Source organism: Tursiops truncatus, chromosome 9 (assembly GCF_011762595.2).
Source record: "Tursiops truncatus isolate mTurTru1 chromosome 9, mTurTru1.mat.Y, whole genome shotgun sequence".
In the NCBI taxonomy this organism is placed as follows: domain Eukaryota; kingdom Metazoa; phylum Chordata; class Mammalia; order Artiodactyla; family Delphinidae; genus Tursiops; species Tursiops truncatus.
This window is the reverse complement of record NC_047042.1, coordinates 30,017,314-30,038,799: the sequence shown is the minus strand read 5'-3', so window position 1 is coordinate 30,038,799 and position 21,486 is coordinate 30,017,314. Positions and strand designations below refer to the sequence as shown.

The following is a 21,486-nucleotide window of genomic DNA, read 5'->3' as shown; positions in this document are numbered from 1 at the left end:
CAGCTCTCTGCTTGGTCTTTCTTGATACCACACTGTGGTGGTGTTGAGGTGCCCTGTTACAGTCTCATGAGGGTGGACTTCTAGGTTCTCCATTCAGCCTCTTCAGGCCTGGCTAGGGGTAGTGCCACACTTTTTCTGTGGTATTTGACTAAACTAGAGCAGATACTGTCTAAAAGTGTTCTGTCTTGCCAGGCTGTTCTATTCCTGGTCCTTTCGCTAGAAAGAGCAGGTCCTTGTCAGACTGTGTGTTTGTGTGTGTGTACATGTGCTTGTTGATGTCTGCAAGCTACTGGCTTATCCAGTACTCAGTGTCAGATGTAAAGCAACCAGAAAATCCAAGAAACCCACCACCATGCCATTCTTAAGGTCCTGAAGTCCCTAGACTTCTTCTCCCTACCTTTCAGAGCCTTGTGTTTTATAGGTCCAGGGTTTTGGGTTATAGTAAGTGGGAGAAATAGGGGAAAGTATGTTCACTTTATCTTCCCAGAAGTAGAATTTCAATTTTATAGCCACCTCATCTATCTCTAAAGTGAATGATGAAGAAAATAACACTTCATTTATTCCTTTCAAACTTGATCTCAGGCAACTCATTTAGAGAATCTAAAACATAAAACAAGCAATTTTTTAAAAGCCTTGGGATTTTACTTGGCCCTAATTTCAATGTGAACAAAAGTGTGATGCGGGAATCAAAAAGTCACTGTAATCTCAAATTACAGGAGTTAGCCTATCTGAAGCACTTTACTCAGCTTTGAGTACCACATTTTAAGATCTCGGTAAACCAGTGATAAACCAGAAGAATAACTAAGACTATAGTGGTTCCAGAAGATCGAAATAACTAGAGACACTTTACCTGGAGGAAAGAAAAAGGGTAACTAAGGAGAAAGAATTATAGAATAGCAATCGTTTAATATTTATGAGGCCCACAATTTTAAAGAGGCAGAAAAGCACAGTCACAAAAGTTGGCTTCTTATACATAAGAATTTTCTAACAATCTAAACTGCCCCAAAATTGATGGCCCTACTTTACTGTCCTAAGTTCCCCAATATCAGAAGTATTAAAACAAAGACTGTATGTCCACAGGTTGTAAATATCATTGAGCGGATGGCTTCAGTAGGAGGGAAACTGGAGTAGTGATTTTTAAGCTATGATTCACAGCGCTGCCTGAAGTGGTGCTGTGGAACTGGGGTGTGACTGCTGCCGAGCTGACAAAATGCCCGATTTCCCTACTCAGCTTCAACCAGACTTTCCACGTACATGTCTAGCATCTGCAGTGTCTTTTATTAGGGGAGGTGGGAGTGGGCTGGAGAGAAGGAGTATGCTTTAAAGTAAAAGTCCAAAAATGACTGAACTGAAGACATGAACTAAGGCCTCTTTGAATTTTATATTCTGTGATTAATTCTTTCTTTTCCTTTTTTAAAGGAAATAAATAGTTTTTATTATTATTATTTTTAACATCTTTATTGGAGTATAACTGCTTTATAATGGTGTGTTAGCTTCTGCTGTATAACAAAGTGAATCAGCTATACATAAACATATACCCCCATATCTCTTCCCTCTTGCATCTCCCTCCCACCCTCCGTATCCCACCCCTCTAGGTGGTCACAAAGCACCGAGCTGATCTCCCTGTGCTATGCAGCAGCTTCCCACTAGCCATCTATTTTACATTTGGTGGTGTGTTAATTCTTAGTTCTCAAATATAGTCCAGAAAAGTAAGATCATCATCTTATTAAGGAATTACTGCAAACAAGATTAATATATGTGGTTTTAAAAGCCTCCTTTTTTTTCAATAATGGGGCTGTTAGAATGAATGAAGCTCTCCCCGTTACCTGTGTCAGCACAGCCTACATTGTGTCTGGGGATGAATTTTGGTTTTCTCTGAAAAAAACTGATAAACTAAACACCCTTTTATTTCAAAAATAAAAAGTAGCTAGAGAAAAGTAAATCTTATAAACCCATGAAGTTATACACTTTAAATTTGTACTTCTATCAAGAAAAACATTGAAAAAATGAGTTGTTATAATAACTAAATTTTGGGCTTCCCTGGTGGCGCAGTGGTTGAGACTCTGCCTGCCGATGCAGTGGACACGGGTTCGTGCCCGGTCCGGGAAGGTCCCACGTGCCGCGGAGCGGCTGGGCCCGTGAGCCATGGCCGCTGAGCCTGCGCATCCGGAGCCTGTGCTCCGCACGGGAGAGGCCACAACAGTGAGAGGCCCGCGTACCGCAAAAAAATAAAAAATAACTAAATTTTAAGTGAACACACTGTACTATTGAAATAATTATATAACTTCTCAGGACTTCCCTGGTGGTCCAGTGGGTAAGACTTCCATGCTCCCAATGTAGGGGGCCTGGGTTCAATCCCTGCTCGGGGAACCAGATCCCACATGCATGCCACAAATAAGAGTTCACATGCCGCAACTAAGAGTCTGCATGCCACAACTAAACATGCCGCAAAGAAGATCCCGCCTGCCGCAACTAAGTCCCGGCGTGGCCAAAACAAATAAATAAATATTTAAAAAACCAAAAAACTCAAAAAAACCTCCCAAATAATTACATAACGTCTCCAAAAGTAAAAGCAATTTATTACATATTAGAATACCAAAAAATGGGCAATATTATATGAAGTTTCTAGACACTTGAATCTTTAATAAACTACCTCATCTTGAGAGTTACAGATCATTTCATAATTCATATCTATAGTAATAACAGTGACCACCATAGTCGGCCTATAGGAACTTTTTTTTTATTTTAAATTTTTTAATTTATGTCTGACATGCGGGATCTTAGTTCCCCGACCAAGGATCGAACCCATGCCCCCTGCAGTGGAAGTGTGGAGTATTAACCACTGCACCACCAAGGAAGTCCCAACAGGTACTTTTTTTAAAAAGCATGTTTTGAATTATTAATCTTACCTAGCTTAAAAAATTCACACAAACCTCATTGGATCATCTTTCTTACTGTCTTACTGTCATACTCGTGGAATTCTTATCCATAAATCAACTAGAGATTCTATTCTCAACACAGTAGTTCACTGGCTTCTCAGAAATAACATTCATGGTGATGAAGTAAGTCTAAAGGCCTATGATCTGTATTTTGCTGAGGCATGACTCAGAAGATGGCACACAGGCATGCAGGAGGGGTCCACTTATGCGGTAGTTAGTCAACCCCGCAACTCAGCACGGCTATATCAACACGGTCTAATTGTTTTCTGTTAGAGTTGTTTACGTATTTTGTGAGCGAATTAAATGCTAAATGGTACACCAAATCAAGGGAATTGAGGTCTTATGATAAAATCCTTGGAACATTAGGATACATCAAGCTCTGCTGTACTTGATGTGTTTTAAAGTATTATTTATAAGATTATGTATAAAATTTTAAAATACGATCACCACACAATATAGTAACCATGACAATATTTCAAAATACTTTCAGACGCTCTGCATTCATAAAAACTTATTTTCTCATAAAAGGTAACACACTAATGACAGAAATTTTAGAAAATACAGAACAGCAAAATAAGAAAAATAAATAACCCTTTAAAAATACAGAACAACAAACTTTTAACAGAAAAGCACCAGTGATTTTTATGGATCTCATTTTAAATTGCAAAGGGCTGAATGAATTCAGATTTTGTTTCCCCATTTATTAAATCCAACCATTTGTTATAAGCCCACAGGACTGCTCAACTGATGCTTTCAGCATCAAAAAGCACAAAACAGATTAACCTTCAGATTAAATTTGAGATTCTCATAAATTATATTACCACACAGATTACTTATTTGAAACTACTATACTATTAAGATTGTAAAGATAATAAAAACTTAAGTGAAAACATCTAAGATCAAGTCTCCTTTAGGAAAACTAGATAATGGAATTGTGATAAAGTTATTATTTATTATTACGAAAATTTATACTACATAATATTTCTTGATGTTATCAGCTATGTTTTACAGATGTATATTTTTAATTTAAAAATATTTTATAATTCTGAGAGAACACAGCTCCCATCTTCCCTTTTAAATTTTAAGAGATTTACATTTCTGACATTAATACATTTACTGATTTATTTTTTTTAAAGTCCAGCATCTCTTTTACATAGCTCTTTTTTAACCTACTTACAGCTAAAAAATTTTCAAAGATTCTGAGTTTAATGAAGAAAAGATTAAGCAAACAAACTTAATGCCTGGATGCTTCTCTGTAAACTAATTAAAATACCAACTAGTAATCTTTGAAGATGGGCTACCTTTTAATTTAAACTTTTATTTTAATTACATATAGAAAGTGATCCTGCTTCTTGTATGTGTCAATTAATATATTCAATATTTTTAATGCATCCTGGAAATGGGTATAAATCCAAGAATAGAGATTCTTTACAGGAACACAGCCAAAAGATTAGACCTTCTAAAATCAGTTTTATGTTTCTCAAGATGCTGCTTGGCTGCTACACACACCAGACTGTATGGTTTCTAAAATTTCAACCTTGTTAATATGAGAGCTGTTGGCAGAATAAATAATACATTAGTGCTATTACCTTTCAGCCGGTGACTTAGAATCTGTTCCAAAATAGCGGCAAAATTGTTAAATTCAGGAGAAGAATCATCAATTGTCTCAAAGCAGGACCGATCAATCAGGGTCTTCACAGAAAACCTATGGAAAAAAAGAGGTTACGATTGCTTTTAAGTAGACTTGATTCATTCACCTAAATAGGAAAAACTAGAGGAAAGCAATTGAGAGAAGTATTACAGAAATACTTTATAACATTATATATTCTGAAAACTCCATTTACTCAAATTCATTCTGTCAATAGAAAATTTTACAGAAATATCAGACTTTTCACTTATATATTTACTATCTGTTGACTACATTAAGAGTTAGAAATAGTTCATTGTCCACAGAACCAGTAAAATCAGAATAAAAAAGATGAACGAAATTATTAAGTTGAAAGCCATAATACTACTTGTAAGAGACTGCAGCGTCAGACCAAAATGTTTCTAAGAGTTTCGAGCACAAAATGGAATAAAACAGGTTGTGAGTATTCATGAGGTGTAGATCCCAAGTTTTTATGAGCTATAATAGGAAAACTTACAACTCTGTAAAGTGCACTATACTTTTCCTTCTCTTCAGAACGTCCTTTGTCTCTATTTTTGACTGCCAAGTACCAGTGCATTTTCCGAGACTCAGCTTAAATGCCATCTCTTCAATGAAGAATTATCCTCCTACAGATTCCTAGCACAAACTAGCATTTTGTTGGTATTTCCTTTAAGAGATGAGTATAATTTATCTTACTGCTGTTACTTGTGTGGTCCAACTCTATTTTATTAGAATATAAGTTCCTTCAGGGCAGAAACATTGCTTCTGTGTGTTTATATCTTCCTCAGCACATAGGACAATGCCTTGAACGATGTACTCTGTAAGTACTTGTTGATTTATTTTTAAGATCTATTTTGAAGGCGTGGCAAAGAAACATTTAAAGGCCAACGTCACAGCAAGACAAAAAGGAAGTTTATGATTTTTAACATGTATACCCTTCCTGTAACCACCACCAAAATCCGGATCCTGAACAGTTCTGTTGCCCCTAGCATTTCCCTCATGCTATCCCTTTATAACCATACCATCCCTTTACAGTCATAGCCTATGAAGGGTGATATGTGAGTGCCTAAGTAAAGACAATCAATAGCGTATGAAGAGAAGGGGATAACGATGAGAGTTGTTAAATCATTAGAAATGTAAACTATGAGGGAGATAAAGGAGTATAAATTGTTCCTTAGGTTTTAGGCTTATTGGCAATGCTTATTCAATCAGGACAAAAAAATATAGGAGACAAGTATAAACACAAATATAAAGAGATTTGTTTATATGAGTTATATCTATCAACATTTACTACTATATTAGAACTGAGTAATGTCTAAAATACAGGCAGTCCTCCCTTTGCACATAAAAATGACTGTGCAAGCTGAAACCATGCAAAGTGATCCCAATAATCAATGGAAAGAATTACAATTATTCTGTGCCCTTTACAAATTTTTGTCAAAACATTAAAAACTCTCTCACTGCCAGTTATTATGTATAGGGAAATGGAAAAAAACAGTCAAACGTATTTATTTACTACACTGTAATTTAGAACAGTAGCAATACTAAGAATTCATTTTTGTGTCCTATGCCCTTTTCATTGACAATACACTAGAAAAGTGCTGCCAATCTGCAGCAAACTTCTAATAAGAATAAATAAGTATAACGTCCTTATTCAGTAAAAGAATGAAACGCTAAGTGTTCCTAAAATGAATAAACAAAAACCATACAGTCTCCACCTCCACCTTTGACCTAAAAAGAAGGAAACTTCTGAATGTTTCCCTCTAGTCTTTAACAGATAGAACGGAATGGGAAATCTAACTCTTCAATCACACCCGAGGTAGGAGTAATCTACCACTTCAAAAAAGCATGGCCTCTAAGATAGTAAGCACATAGGTGAAATGAACTGAAAACGACATTTAAAGATAAAAATAATAGAGTGCTTATTTCATCAAAACCAGCTAGGATAGAACTCAATTTCCACCTGTAACAGCCTGGTAAGATTTTAGCCACTACTGTCCTCCAGGAATAACACAAAATTACCTAAGAAATTTTCTTCTTTGTAAATGTAATAGGAAGGAAAAGCCATGGAGAGTAACATATATCTCTGTAGCATCAAGAGCCATGTACAGATCAATCAGTAGTCAATGAAACATGCCTTTCTATCATGTTATTAGTGCATCGTCTCCTCTAGAAGACACTGTCTGCATGATGAAAACCTAAAATGGTGAACCTCAGAGCACTATATTACTTGTAACTCAGTATCTGGCTAAAAACTAAAACAAAGGTGCAAATATCCCAAAGCGTATCATTAGACACAATTTCTGTTATTTCTAAGCATGAAGCTATTTTAAGGGTGAGAAAGCTTTTTAAATAATTTCTATTTTAACAAGGTTAATAATGAAGAAAAATAATGTTTCCCAGCATTGCTTTATCATTTATAGCCTACTCTCCTCCTGTCAACACAAATCAAAACTTCAGAAGGCAAATTAGTTCCTTAGAGTCCATGTTTTACTTCTAGCTAGCCAGGTCTTCCCACTCAACATCTACTTCTCTAGTCATGTGGCTAGTTCCATTATGCCAGAAGAGTGAGAAGCTTTTCCTCCATAACACAGTAAGTAAGACATGCTATAAAAACCAAACCTGTAAAAAGAATTTCAATACATCCAAAAAACACCACACAGATGCTGAGCTATTTCCTGATAATGATGACAATATTAGTCATCTATTTCCCAAAAAGGACTGATTTTAAAATAATGAAATGACAATTTGATGAATGTCTAAAAATACCAAATCAAGTCTAAGTAACAGCTTTTACATAAGAATTAAAAAGTCAAAAATTTACATGAAAGGGTCTTTTAATTAAGTGTGGTTTTTGAAATGTCTCTCTCTTAAAAGATTTTCTTTCGCACCTTCAATGTCCAAAGGAAATTTTTGTTAGCTTAGAAATAAGAAAAAATGTGACTAAAACCATCAAACTTAAAGCAGGAACTACCTTTTTCCCTTTGGAAACATACCAAGAAAGGTGAGATGGTTACCAAAACTACGTTTAAAACAATATTCATTACACCCATATCAATTCCTTCCACAGCTCATAAGTTTGTAACATAATTGTAACAACAAATAGTTAAAAGCAAAAAATGTGACAATAAAGTCAAAAATAAAATTACTTTTCCTTAAAAAGCTAAAAATAGAGCTACCACATGATCCTGCAATCCCATTCCTGTGCATATATCCTCAGAAAACCATAATTCAAAAAGATACATGCACTCCAATGTTCATAGCAGCACTATTTACTTGACTATTTACAACAGTCAAGACATGGAAGCAAACCAAAATGTCCATCGATGGATGGATAAAGAAGTTGTAGTATGTATATACAATGGAATATACTCAGCCATAAAAAAGAATGAAATAATGCCATTTGTAGCAACACAGATGGACTGAGAGATTATCATACTAAGTGAAGTAAGCCAGACACAGAAAGATAAATATCATATGATATTGTTTATATATGAAATTTTTAAAAAATCATACAAATGAACTTATTTACAAAACAGAAAGAGACTCACAGACATAGAAAACAAACTTACAGTTACCAAAGAGGAACAGGGGGTGGGCAGAGGGATAAATCAGGAGTTTGGGATTAACATATACACACTACTATATATAAAATAGATAACCAACAAGGACCTACTGTATAGCACAGGGAACAGGGAACTATACTCAATATTTTGTAATACCTATAAGGGAAAACAATCTGAAAAGTAGTACGTATATATCTATATATAGATACATATACACATATATATATCTAAATATATATATATCTGAATCACTGTGCTGCACACCTGAAACTAACACAATATTGTAAATCAACTACACTTCAATAATAAAAAAAGAATTTTCTTGCAGGCCAAAATAACTTACTGTGTTAAATATGTACACTCTTTACTGGAAAGAAACTATTTAAAGAATGAAAATTCACCTTTAATACTTAGGCCCTGCATTAGTAATATACACAGATATAGTCCCATATACACAGAGCAATCGAGTAGGAAAGAAATGTATTCCCATCTCTTTACAACAAGCTTATGTAATCTTAACCATTTCTCAAACATGCTTCAGAAAAAAAATCATTTCACAAAAACCAGATTTTCTTATCTATATTGTTATATCCCTTTACATGGAATTATACCTTAAGATAAGTAAAGTACATAAAAGCATACAGAATCATCACATTTCAAAACTAAAGGGGGGGCACTCCCCTGGTGGCACAGTGGTTAAGAATCCACCTGCCAATGCAGGGGACACAGGTTCGAGCCCTGGTTTGGGAAGATCCCATATGCCGTGGAACAACTAAGCCAGTGAGCCACAACTACTGAGCCTGCGTTCTAGAGCCTGCGAGCCACAACTACTGACCCTGCATGACACAACTACTGAAGCCCACGTGCCTAGAGCCCGTGCTCTGTAACGAGAAGCCACCGCAATGAGAAGCCCACGCACCGCAACAAAGAATAGCCCCCGCTCGCCACAGAGAAAGCCTGCGCGCAGCAACAAAGACCCAAAACAGCCAAAAAAACCTAAACTAAAAGGGGTTCAGAAAAGTATACAGTCATTCATAAGAGTGATATTTTTTAAAAGAACATAAGTATCCAAGTTGTAAGAGAGAATTCTTTCCACTACTTCAGACCAAATTTACAGGATTCCTTATAATATATTATTATCACTATCAGTCTTTACCAAGGTGTGGGGGTAATGATCCTCTGCCATTAATATAATACCTACCGTTAATAATCAACAAGGAGATATGACACAATCCACCCCAAATGTAATGTAAAATAGTGACTATGGATGATAATGAGCACAGTATTCAGGTATATGTTCATTAGAAAGAAGGTTTATTTCTTTTCTTATATTTCACATCAGAAACCCCCCAAATCGAAAGGGCAGACAGCAGAAGCAAGAAGAACTACAATTCTGCAGCCTGTGGAAGGAAAACCACATTCACAGAAAGATAGACAAAATGAAAAGGCAGAGGACTCTGTACCAGATGAAGGAATAACATAAAACCCCAGAAAAACAACTAAATGAAGCAGAGATAGGCAACCTTCTAGAAAAAGAATTCAGAATAATGATAGTGAAGATGATCAAGGACCTTGGAAAAAGAATGGAGGGAAAAATCGAGCAGATGCAAGAAATGTTTAACAAAGACCTAGAAGAATTAAAGAACAAACACCTAGAAGAATTAAAGAACAAACAAACAGAGATGAACAATACAATAACTGAAATGAAAAATACACTAGAAGGAATCAATAGCAGAATAACTGAGGCAAAAGAACGGATAAGTGACCTGGAAGACAGAATGGTGGAATTCACTGCCACGGAATAGAATAAAGAAAAAGAATGAAAAGAAATGAAGACAGCCTAAGAGGCTTCTGGGACAACATTAAATGCAACAACATTCGCATTACAGGGGTCCCAGAAAGAGAAGAGAGAGAGAAAGGACCAGAGAAAATATTTGAAGAGATTATAGTCGAAAACTTCCCTAACATGGGAAAGGAAAGAGCCACCCAAGTCCAGGAAGCGCAGAGAGTCCCAGGCAGGATAAACCCAAGGAAAAACATGCCGAGACACACAGTAATCATATTGGCAAAAATTAAAGACAAAGAAAAATTATTGAAAGCAACAAGGGAAAAATGACAAATAACATACAAGGGAACTCCCATAGGAGTTAACAGCTGATTTCTCAACAGAAACTCTACAAGCCAGAAGGGAGTGGTATGATATATTTAAAGTGATGAAAGAGAAGAACCTACAACCAGGATTACTCTACCTGGAAAGGATCTCATTCAGATTCAATGGAGAAATCAAAAGCTTTATAGACAAGCAAAAGCTAAGAGAACTCAGCACCACCACACCAGCTCTACAACAAATGCTAAAGGAACTTCTCTAAGTGGGAAACACAAGAGAAGAAAAGGACCTACAAAAACAAACCCATAACAATTAAGAAAATGGTAATAGGAACATACATATTGATAACTACCTTAAATGTGAATGGATTAAATGCTCCACCAAAAGACACAGGGTCGCTGAATGGATACAAAAACAAGACCCATATATATGCTGTCTACAAGGGACCCACTTCAGACCTAGGGACACTACAGACCGAAAGTGAGGGGATGGAAAAAGATATTCCATGAAAATGGAAATCAAAAGAAAGCTGGAGAAGCAATACTCATATCACATAAAAGACCTTAAAATAAAGAATGTTACAAGAGACAAGGAAAGACACTACATAATGATAAAGGGATCAATCCAAGAAGAAGATATAACAATTATAACTATATATGCACCCAACATAGGAGCATCTCAATACATAAGGCAACTACTAACAGCTATAAAAGAGGAAACCGACAGTAAAATAATAATAGTGGGGGACTCTAACACCTCACTTACACCAATGGAGAGATCATCCAAACAGAAAATTAATAAGGAAACACAGCTTTAAATGACACAATAGACCAGCTAGATTTAATTGATATTTATAGGACATTCCATCCAAAAAGAGCAGATTACACTTTCTTCTCAAGAGCACACAGAACATTCTGCAGTATAGATCACGTCTTGGGTCAAAAATCAAGCCTCAGTAAATTTAAGAAAACTGAAATCATATCAAGCATCTTTTCTGACCACCATGCTATGAGATTAGAAATCAATTACAGGGAAAAAAACGTAAAAAAACCACAAACACATGGAGGCTAAACAGTATGTTACTAAATCACCAAGAGATCACTGAAGAAATCAAAATATACCTAGAGGGCTTCCCTGTTGGCGCAGTGGTTGAGGATCTGCCTGCCAATGTAGGGGACACGGGTTCGAGCCCTGGTCTGGGAAGATCCCACATGCCGCGGAGCAACTAAGCCCATGAGCCACAATTACTGAGCCAGTGCATCTGGACCCTGTGCTCCGCAATGGGAGAGGCCATGACAGTGAGAGGCCCACGCACCAGGATGAAGAGTGGCCACCGCTTGCTGCAACTGGAGAAAGCCCTTGCACAGAAACGAAGACCCAACACAGCCAAAAATAAATATAAATAAATTAATTAAAAAAAAAACATACCTAGAGACAAATTACAACGAAAACACAATGATCCAAAACCTATGGGATGCAGCAAAAGCAGTTCTAAGAGGGAAGTTTAGAGCAATACAAGCCTACCTCAAGAAACAAGAAGTCTCAAATAAACAATCTAACCTTACACCTAAAGGAACTAGAGAAAGAAGAACAAACGAAACCGATCAGAGCAGAAATAAATGAAATAGAAACAAAGAAAACAACAGCAAAGATCAATAAAACTAAAAGCTGGTTCTTTGATAAGATAAACAGACTTTATAAACCATTAGCCAGACTCATCAAGAAAAAGAGGGAGAGGACTCAAATCAATAAAATTAGAAATGAAAAAGGAGAAGTTACAACAGACACCAGACAAATACAAAGCATCCTAAGAGACTACTACAAGCAACTCTATGCCAATAAAATGGTCAACCTGGAATAAATGGACAGATTCTTAGAAAGGTATAACCTACGAAGACTGAACCAGGAAGAAACAGAAAATATGACCAATCACAAGTAATGAAATTGAAACTGTGATTAAAAATCTTCCAACAAACGAAAGTCCAGGACCAGACTGCTTCACAGGTGAATTCTATCAAACATTTAGAGAAGAGCTAACACCCATCCTTCTCAAACTCTTCCAAAAAATTGCAGATGAAGGAAAACTCCCAAACTCATTCTATGAGCCCACCATCAACCCTGATACCAAAACCAGGCAAAGATACTACAAAAAAAGAAAATTACAGACCAATATCACTGATGAATATAGATGTAAAATTCCTCAACAAAATACTAGCAAACAGAATCCAACAACACATTAAAAGGATGATACACCATGATCAACTGGGATTTATCCCAGGGATGCAAGGATTCAATATACGCAAATCAATCAATGTGATACACCATATTAACAAATTGAAGAAGAAAAACCATATGATCATCTCAATAGATGCAGAAAAAGCTTTTGACAAAATTCATCACCCATTTATGATAAAAACTCTCCAGAAAGTGGGCATAGAGGGAACTTACCTCAACATAATGAAGGCCATATAAGACAAACCCACAGCAAACATCATTCTCAATGGTGAAAAACTGAAAGCATTTCCTCTAAGATCAGGAACAAGACAAGGTTGCCCACTCTCGCCACTATTATTCAACACAGTTTTGGAAGTCCTAGCCACGGCAATCAGAAGAAAAAGAAATAAAAGGAATCCAAATCGGAAAAGAAGAAGTAAAACTGTCACTGTTTGCAGATGACATGATACTATACACAGAGAATCCTAAAGATGCCACCAGAAAACTACTAGAGCTAATCAATGAATTTGGTAAAGTTTCAGGATACAAAATTAATGCACAGAAATCTCTTGCATTCCTATACATTAATGATGAAAAATCTGAAAGAGAACTTATGGAAACACTCCCATTTACCACTGCAACAAAAAGAATAAAATACCAAGGAATAAACCTACCTAGGGAGACAAAAGACCTGTATGCAGAAAACTATAAGACACTGATGAAAGAAATTAAAGATGACACAAACAGATGGAGAGATATACCATGTTCTTGGATTGGAAGAATCAATATTGTGAAAATGACTATACTACCCAAAGCAATCTACAGATTCAATACAATCCCTATCATATTACCAATGGCATTTTTTACAGAACTAGAACAAAAAATCTTAAAATTTGTATGGAGACATAAAAGACCCCAATAGCCAAAGCAGTCTTGAGGGAAAAAAACAGAGCTGGAGGAATCAGAATCCCTGACTTCAGACTATACTACAAAGCTACAGTAATCAAGACAATATGGTACTGACACAAAAAGAGAAATATAGATCAATGGAACAGCATAGAAAGCCCACGCACCTAGGGTCAACTAATCTATGACAAAGGAGGCAAGGATATACAATGGAGAAAAGACAGCCTCTTCAATAAGTGGTGCTGGGAAAACTGGACAGCTACATGTAAAAGAATGAAATTAGAACACTCCCTAATACCATACACAAAAATAAACTCAAAATAGATTAGAGACCTAAATGTAAGACCAGACACTATAAAACGCTTACAGGAAAACATGGCAGAACACTCTATGATATAAATCACAGCAAGATCTTTTTTGATTCACCTCCTAGAGTAATGGAAATAAACACAAAAATAAACAAATGGAACCTAATGAAACTTCAAAGCTTTTGCAAAGCAAACTACAAACAAGGTGAAAAGACAACCCTCAGAATGGGAGAAAATATGTGCAAACAAATCAACGGACAAAGGATTAATCTCCAAAATATATAAACAGCTCATGCAGCTCAATATTAAAAAAACCAAACAACCCAATCAAAAAAATGGGCAGAAGACCTAAATAGACATTTCTCCAAAGAAGACATACAGATGGCCAGGAAGCACATGAAAAGCTGCTCACCATCACTAATTATTAGAGAAATGCAAATCAAAACTACAATGAGGTATCACCTCACACCAGTCAGAATGGGCATCATCAGAAAATCTACAAACAACAAATGCTGGAGAGGGTGTTGAGAAAAGAGAACCCTCTTGCACTATTGGTGGGAATGTAAATTGATACAGCCACTATGGAGAACAGCATGGAGGTTCCTTAAAAAACTAAAAATAGAAGTACGACCCTGCAATCCCACTACTGGGCATATACCCAGAGAAAACCATAATTCAAAAAGACACATGCACCCCAATGTTCATTGCAGCACTATTTACAATAGCCAGGTCATAGAAGCAACCTAAATGCCCAATGATAGACAAATGGATAAAGAAGACGTGGTACACATATACAACGGAATATTACTCAGCTATAAAAAGGAACGAAATTGGGTCATTTGTAGAGTTGTGGATGGATCTAGAGACTGTCATACAGAGTGAAGTAAGTCAGAAAGAGAAAAACAAATATCGTGTATTAACGCATATATGTGGAACCTAGAAAAATGGTACAGATGAACCGGTTTGCAGGGCAGAAATTGAGACACAGACGTAGAGAACAAATGTATGGACACCAAGGGGGGAAAGTGGCGGTGGGGGTGGTGGTGGGATGAATTGGGAGATTGGGATTGACATGTATACACTGATATGTATAAAATGGATAACTAATAAGAACCTGCTGTATAAAATTAAATTAAATTTAAAAAAAAAGAACCCCCCCCCAAATCTTTTTGAATCAGCAATTTGCCTTCTTTTTTCAAGTTTTATGCAAGTTAAGAACTCCCAACCATCATGTGTATTTTCCCCTTTATTTTTTTCTATAATTTAAATTCCTTGGTAAGGAGAAAAAAATACTTTTCATAGATCCATTTAGCAGCAGTCTGTAGACGATTGTCCACAGGCCAAAACCAACCAGTTGCCTGTTTCTGTAAATAAAGTTTTATTGAAACACAGAATAAAAAAGTTCCAACCATCTGGAATATATACTGTGAAACTCAAAAGTCTATTTTGGCAGTGTTTACCATTTTTTTAACTTTTGCTCAATGTAAAAATCAAAAAAAGGGAGAGAAGTATATTTTGAAATATTTTCCCCACCTCTACTGTCAAAATTTCTTTCAAAATAGAATTGTTAATCTAGGTACCTTAAGGCTGAGATAGTATATTATTAACATCTTGTCCTGCTATATAAGCAGACTGATGAGAGCAAGATTGCACAACATGAAAAATAACATTGAAGCACTATCTTCAAAAAAAAGGACAATTTTAAAAAATTTATTTAAAATTACAAAGTATTCAAACCAAGAAAATTTCTCATCTTAAAATATCTCATTTGACTTCTTATATGAAACAACTCCCAATTAAAATCATTTTAATAAAGAATACTTTCACTGTACACTTGGATCACATATCCCTTTGGAACCCAATTCTTCTTTACTCAATGACAAGTGAAAATATTCAAGTAATATATTTTAACATAGGTAAGTTATCTAGTAACTAGATAGACAATTCTACTACTGAAGTTATTAGATTTTTTTAAATTTGAAAGCTTTTTATTTGTTTTCAGTTTTTAAAGGTTATATTCTATTTATAGTTATTATAAAATATTTGCTATCTCCCCCGTGTTGTACAATATATCCTTATAGATTATTTTATACCTAATAGTTTATACCTCTTAATCCCCTGCCCTTATATTGCCCCTCCTCCTCCCTTCTCTCTCCCCACTGGTAACCACTAGTTTGTTCTCTATATCTGTGAGTCTAAAGCTGTTAGATGTTTAAAACTCTACTATCATTAGAGATTAGTCCCTAGGGTGACTGTTTAAAAATAAGTGAGGATGGTTCTTTAATTCACCTTCAACCTTATTTTGGAAATGTCCACTGCTATTATTCTTCACTAGTTAGGGAGAATTACCTCATTTGATAAACATGCCCACTACATACTAGATGCTGGGAATAAAACAGATGCTGAATAAACTATGATTCCTGGACTTGAGAAATGCACAATCTAATAGGAGACAAAAAGATAATTAGATTACAGCATAATGAGAGCCATATTTATTTAAAAGTATGTTTTAGGATGAGCGGGGATAAATGGTTCTAACACTACTGGAGAGGCAATAAAATTTAAATTTGCATTATATGTAATAAATCAAGGGTAACTGCCCAAAGGATAGAAACCAAATATATGAATAGTTGACCCTTGAACAACACAGGTTTGAACTGCAGAGGTCCACTTATACATGGACCATTTATTTCCCATAAATACATACTACAGTAGTATATGATCCACGGTTGGGTGAATCTGTGGCTGCAGAATCACAAGTATGGAGGTCTGACTGCAAAGTTACACGTGGACTTTTGACTTGTGGAGGATCAGCATCGCAACCCCCACATTGTTCAAGGGTCCACTGTATAGAAAACAGAAAAGAATATATGACCAACAAGTTCATAGAGAGAAAAACTCTATGTGGAATAAATGAAATAATAAAAAATACTGATATATAACAAAACAAGAAGAGAGAAAAAGTGAACATAAATAGTAAAATGGTAGCCATAAACCCAAATGTAATAACATTAAATAGAGATGGGCTAAATACTCTAAATAAAACACTAGATAAAATGCAAAATTCAATTCTATCCTGCCTACAAGAGACACTTTACATTTAAGGACCCAGAAATACTGAAATTTAGGAATGGAAAAAGTAGAGACTTCCCTGGTGGTCCGGTGGGTAAGACTCCACGCTCCCAATGCAGGGGGCCCAGGTTGAATCCCTGGTTGGGAACTAGATCCTGAATGCATGCCGCAACCTAAGAAGTCCACATGCCACAACTAAAAGATCCCACATACTGCAAGTAAACATGCTGCAACGCAGACCTGGCACAGCCTATATAAATAAATAAATATTAAGGGGAAAAAAAGAATGGAAAAAGTACATCATACAAATGCTAACAACAAGAAAGCTGTTTTAACTACGTTAATAGCAGGGAAAAAATAGACTCTAAGGTAGGAACAGTATTAGAGATAAAGAAGGACATTTCATGGTAACAAAGGAATGAAATCACTAGGAAGAGATCACAATTCTAAATCTGCACCCACCTAGTAATCGAGCAACAAAATACTTACAACAACAACAAAAAAATGACAGGGACTTCCCTGGTGGTCCACTGGCAAAGAATCCACCTTCCAAGGCAGGGGACCCAGGTTCCATCCCTGGTGGGGAACTAAGATCCCACATGCCGCGGGGCAACTAAGCCCACGTACCACAACTACTGAGCTCGTGTACCTCAACGAGAGAGCCCACATGCCGCAAATTACAGAGCCCATGCGCCCTAGAGCCCATGCGCCACAACTAAAGAGTGAAAAACCGTATGCCGCAACTAGAGAGAAACCCGCATGCCACAACGAAGACCCAACACAGCCAAAGAAAAATAATAACAATAATAAAGAAAATAAATTTTTAAAAATATGACAGAACTAAGAGGAGAAAAAGACAAATCTACACTCACAGAGATAGACTTTAACACATCTCTCTTAATATCAGGCTAAGCACACAAACAGCTAGTAAGGATACAGAAGATATAAACACAATTAACATACTAGACCTAATTGGCATACATGCAATCAACAATGACAGCATACAGTCGTCCCTTGATAACTGTGGGGAATTGGTTCCAGGACCCCTGAGGATACCAAAATCCACAGATGCTCAAGTCCCTTAAAGTTGGACCTCCATATAGGCGGATGTGGAACCAGTGGATACAGAGGGCTGTTTATATTCTTTTCAAATGCATATAAAATATTTATCAAAATTAACCATATGTTGCATCATAAAAGCATAAATAAAAATTCAAAACTTTAAAATCTTTTAGAATATTCTCTGCACAGTGGAATTAAGTTAGAATTCAATAACTAAAAATAGAAAATCCTCAGCTGTCTGAAAATTAAACAATATCTTTTAAAATAACCCATGAGTCAAAAAAGAAATCCCAACAGAAAGTAGAAAACATTTTAAACTAATTAATAGTGAAGATACAAATTTTAAATCTTGTTTGCTATCTCAAAGCAATGTCAAACAAGGGAATGTGCAGTCTTAGAATGCATAGAACGGAAAGATGAAAAAGGCTGAAAAACAATGATTTAAACTCCCATCTCAAATTAGAAAAAGAAAATGAACTTTAAAAAAAGTGGAAGGAAGGAAATAAAGACAGGAAGAGGAATCAATAAATTAAGAAATATACAACAGAGGAAATTAACAAAGCCAAAGGCTGGTCCTCTGAAGATATTAATAAAATTTATATACTCCGAGTAAGAAAAAAAAACATGGGAAAAACAGAGATTACCAATATCAGGAGAGAAAAATGGAAAATGACTACAGATTTTTAAACAATAGAAAGATATTAAGAGGATATTAAGAAAAGTTTTAAGTTTAAATTTGATAACATACATGAAATCGGTGTATTCCTTGAAGAACTCGCTGAAACTGATAAAAGAAGAAACAGGAAATCTCAATTGTTCAGTATTAAATAAATTGAATCTGTTACTAAATGACTTCCCACAAAGACAATTTGCGGTTCAGATTTCTTCCCTGGTGAATTCTTCCAAAAGTTTAAGAAAGAAATAATATTAATCTTACACAAATTCTTCTACAGAACACAAAAGAACATTTCCCAACTTGTTTTGTCAGGTCAGATAATTTTAACGACAAACCGAGACAAGGAAACTATAAGAAAGAACAATCACAGACCAATCACTTTCATGAACAAATATGCAAAAATCCCAAATAAAATATCAACTCATTGAATGTAAATATATGTAAAAAAGATAATACAGCACAACCCAGTTTTTTTATTCCAGGGTAGTTTAGCATTAAAAAGTCAATCAATGTAATTCACTACATAAAAAGAAAAAAGGAGAGAAATCATACGTTCATCTTGATAGAAAAAATATTTGTTAACAGAGTATTCAGAATCCACTTATGATAAAAATTCTCAGCAATCTACAAGTAGAAGGGAACTAAAAAAAAACCTACTGCAAACATCCTACTTAAAGGTAAAACTATTAATGCTTTCTGTAATACTGTGGTCCTAGCCAGTGCAGTAAGACAAAAAAGAAAAGACATAAAGTTTAAAAAGGGAAGAAATAAAACAGGCACAAGACATGACAATGTACTCAGAATGCTAAAACAAATAAACAAACAAAAAACTGCAGAAAATCTATTAGATTTAATAAGTAAATCTGGTAAAATTGCTAGATTACAAGACCAGTATTTTAAAAGGTAAATTCCATGTCTATGTATCAGCAAAAAAGAAAGAAAATGAAAAGGTTGTTTTTTTTTTTATAAATTTATTTATGTATTTTTGGCTGCGTTGGGTCTTCGTTGCTGCGCAGGGGCTTTTCTCTAGTTGCGGCAAGCGGAGGCTACTCTTTGTTGCGGTGCACAGGCTTCTCATTGCGGTGGCTTCTCTCGTTGCAGAGCAAGGGCTCTAGGCACGCAGGCTCTAGAGTGCGGACTCAGTAGTTGTGGCACACGGGCTTAGTTGCTCCGTGGCATGTGGGATCTTCCCGGACCAGGGATCAAACCCATGTGCCCTGCACGGTGCCACCAGGGAAGCCCAAAAAAGTTTTTAAACGATCTATTATAATAATACAGACATATCAAATATGGAAGGACAAATCTAAAAAGAGATATAATATGTATATGTTCAAAACTACAAAACATCTTCGAGAAAAATTTCAGAATAGTTAAATATATGAAGGGATGGATATAGTATATTCATGGATTGCATTTAAGTCTCATAAAAATGACAATTCCAAAAACTGATTTATAGATTAAGTGCAATCTTAATAAAAATCCAGATTTTTTAATGGAAATTGACAAGCTGATTCTAAAATCTAGTTTGCAAAGCCCAAGAACAGACAATATTGAACAACAAAGCTGAAGAACTTACATTACCAAACATCAAGATATATTATAAAGTTATAGTTATTACGACAGTATGATATTAGCTCAAGGACAGACAAATAGACTAATGGAACACAAGAGGGAGTCCAGAACAGTCACCTGACTTCCGATAAATGTGACACTTGAGTGTAGTGGGGAAAGCATGGTCTTTTTAATAAATGGGAACAGGTCAAACTGATTTTCCTAAGGTAAATACTTAAATCAAGTATGGGTAGATTGTTGATATAAATGTAAAAAAGCAAAACAATAAATCTTTTAGAAGAAAATAGAATAATATTTGCATTACTGCCAATTTCAGGTCACAATAAGCAACTCATGAAGGAAAGTTATGGACTACTTTACAATTAGGAACTTCTATTCATAAAAATACACTGCAAAGAGAATGAAAAATCAAGCCACCAAATGGGAAAAGATGCTTGCCTTAAATATATCCAGCAAAAGACCCACATAGAACATACAAAGAGTTACACATCAGACAAACAAAACGTCAGATATTCCAGATGATAAACGACTTGAACTGGCACTTCACAAAAGAGACTCTCCAAATGGACAACAGACTTATGGAAAGGTGCTTAACTTCAATAGACATCAGGGAAATACAAAACTTCAAGGGTTGGTGAGCATGTAGAGCAACTGGAATTCTTATACAGTTGACCACTGAGCAACATGGATTTGAACTGCACAGGTCCACTTTTACGCAGATTTTTTTTCAATAAATACAGCACTACACAATCACCGGTTGGTAGAATCTGAGAATGCAGAACTACCGATACAAAGGGCCCACTGTAAAGTTATATGCAGATTTTTGACTGCGCTGAGGGTCAGCACCCCTAACCCCTGCATTGTTCAAGGGTCAACTGTACACCGCTCACTACTATGCAGACTGGTACCACGCCTTTGGAAAACTGTTATATCCACTGAAGCTGAACATATGCATGCCATATAACCCAGGAACTCCACTCATAAGTATATATCTGACAGAAATATGTACATATATTCACCAAAATACATATTCATGAATATTCAATTAGTAATAGTCAAAAAGTGAAAACAACTCGAATGTCCATTAGGCTGAATGGATAAACTGCGGTATATTCATACAATGGAAAAAGATACAGCAATGAAAATTAACAAACTACAGTTACGTGCAATAAAAAGGGTAACTCTCACACACATAATGTTGAGCAAAATAAGCTAAATAGAAAAAGGTACATGGACTTCGCTGGTGGCACAGTGTTTAAGAATCCGCCTGCCAATGCAGGGGACACGGGTTCGAGCCCTGGTCCGGGAAGATCCCACATGCCGCGGAGCAACTAAGCCCGTGCTCCACAACTACTAAGCCTGCTCTCTAGAGCCCGCGAGCCACAACTACTGAAGCCCGAGCACCTAGAGCCCATG

The 21,486-nt window shown here is 35.9% G+C and overlaps 1 protein-coding gene across 10 annotated transcripts in view; it reads right to left on the bottom strand.

Moving 5' to 3' along the window:
* The window catches only part of RUNDC3B (RUN domain containing 3B), a 148,231-nt gene that overhangs the window by 119,610 nt on the left and 7,135 nt on the right, over positions 1-21,486 (bottom strand). For 8 of the 10 annotated variants that reach the window (XM_073809626.1, XM_073809630.1, XM_033862963.2 and 5 more), the window contains exon 2: positions 4,529-4,644. In XM_073809626.1, coding sequence (XP_073665727.1) covers positions 4,529-4,644 — 116 coding nt within the window. Of the gene's footprint in view, positions 1-4,528; positions 4,645-18,570; positions 18,590-21,486 lie in introns of those variants that run through there. The other 2 variants (XM_073809631.1, XM_073809629.1) reach the window with 2 other exon arrangements.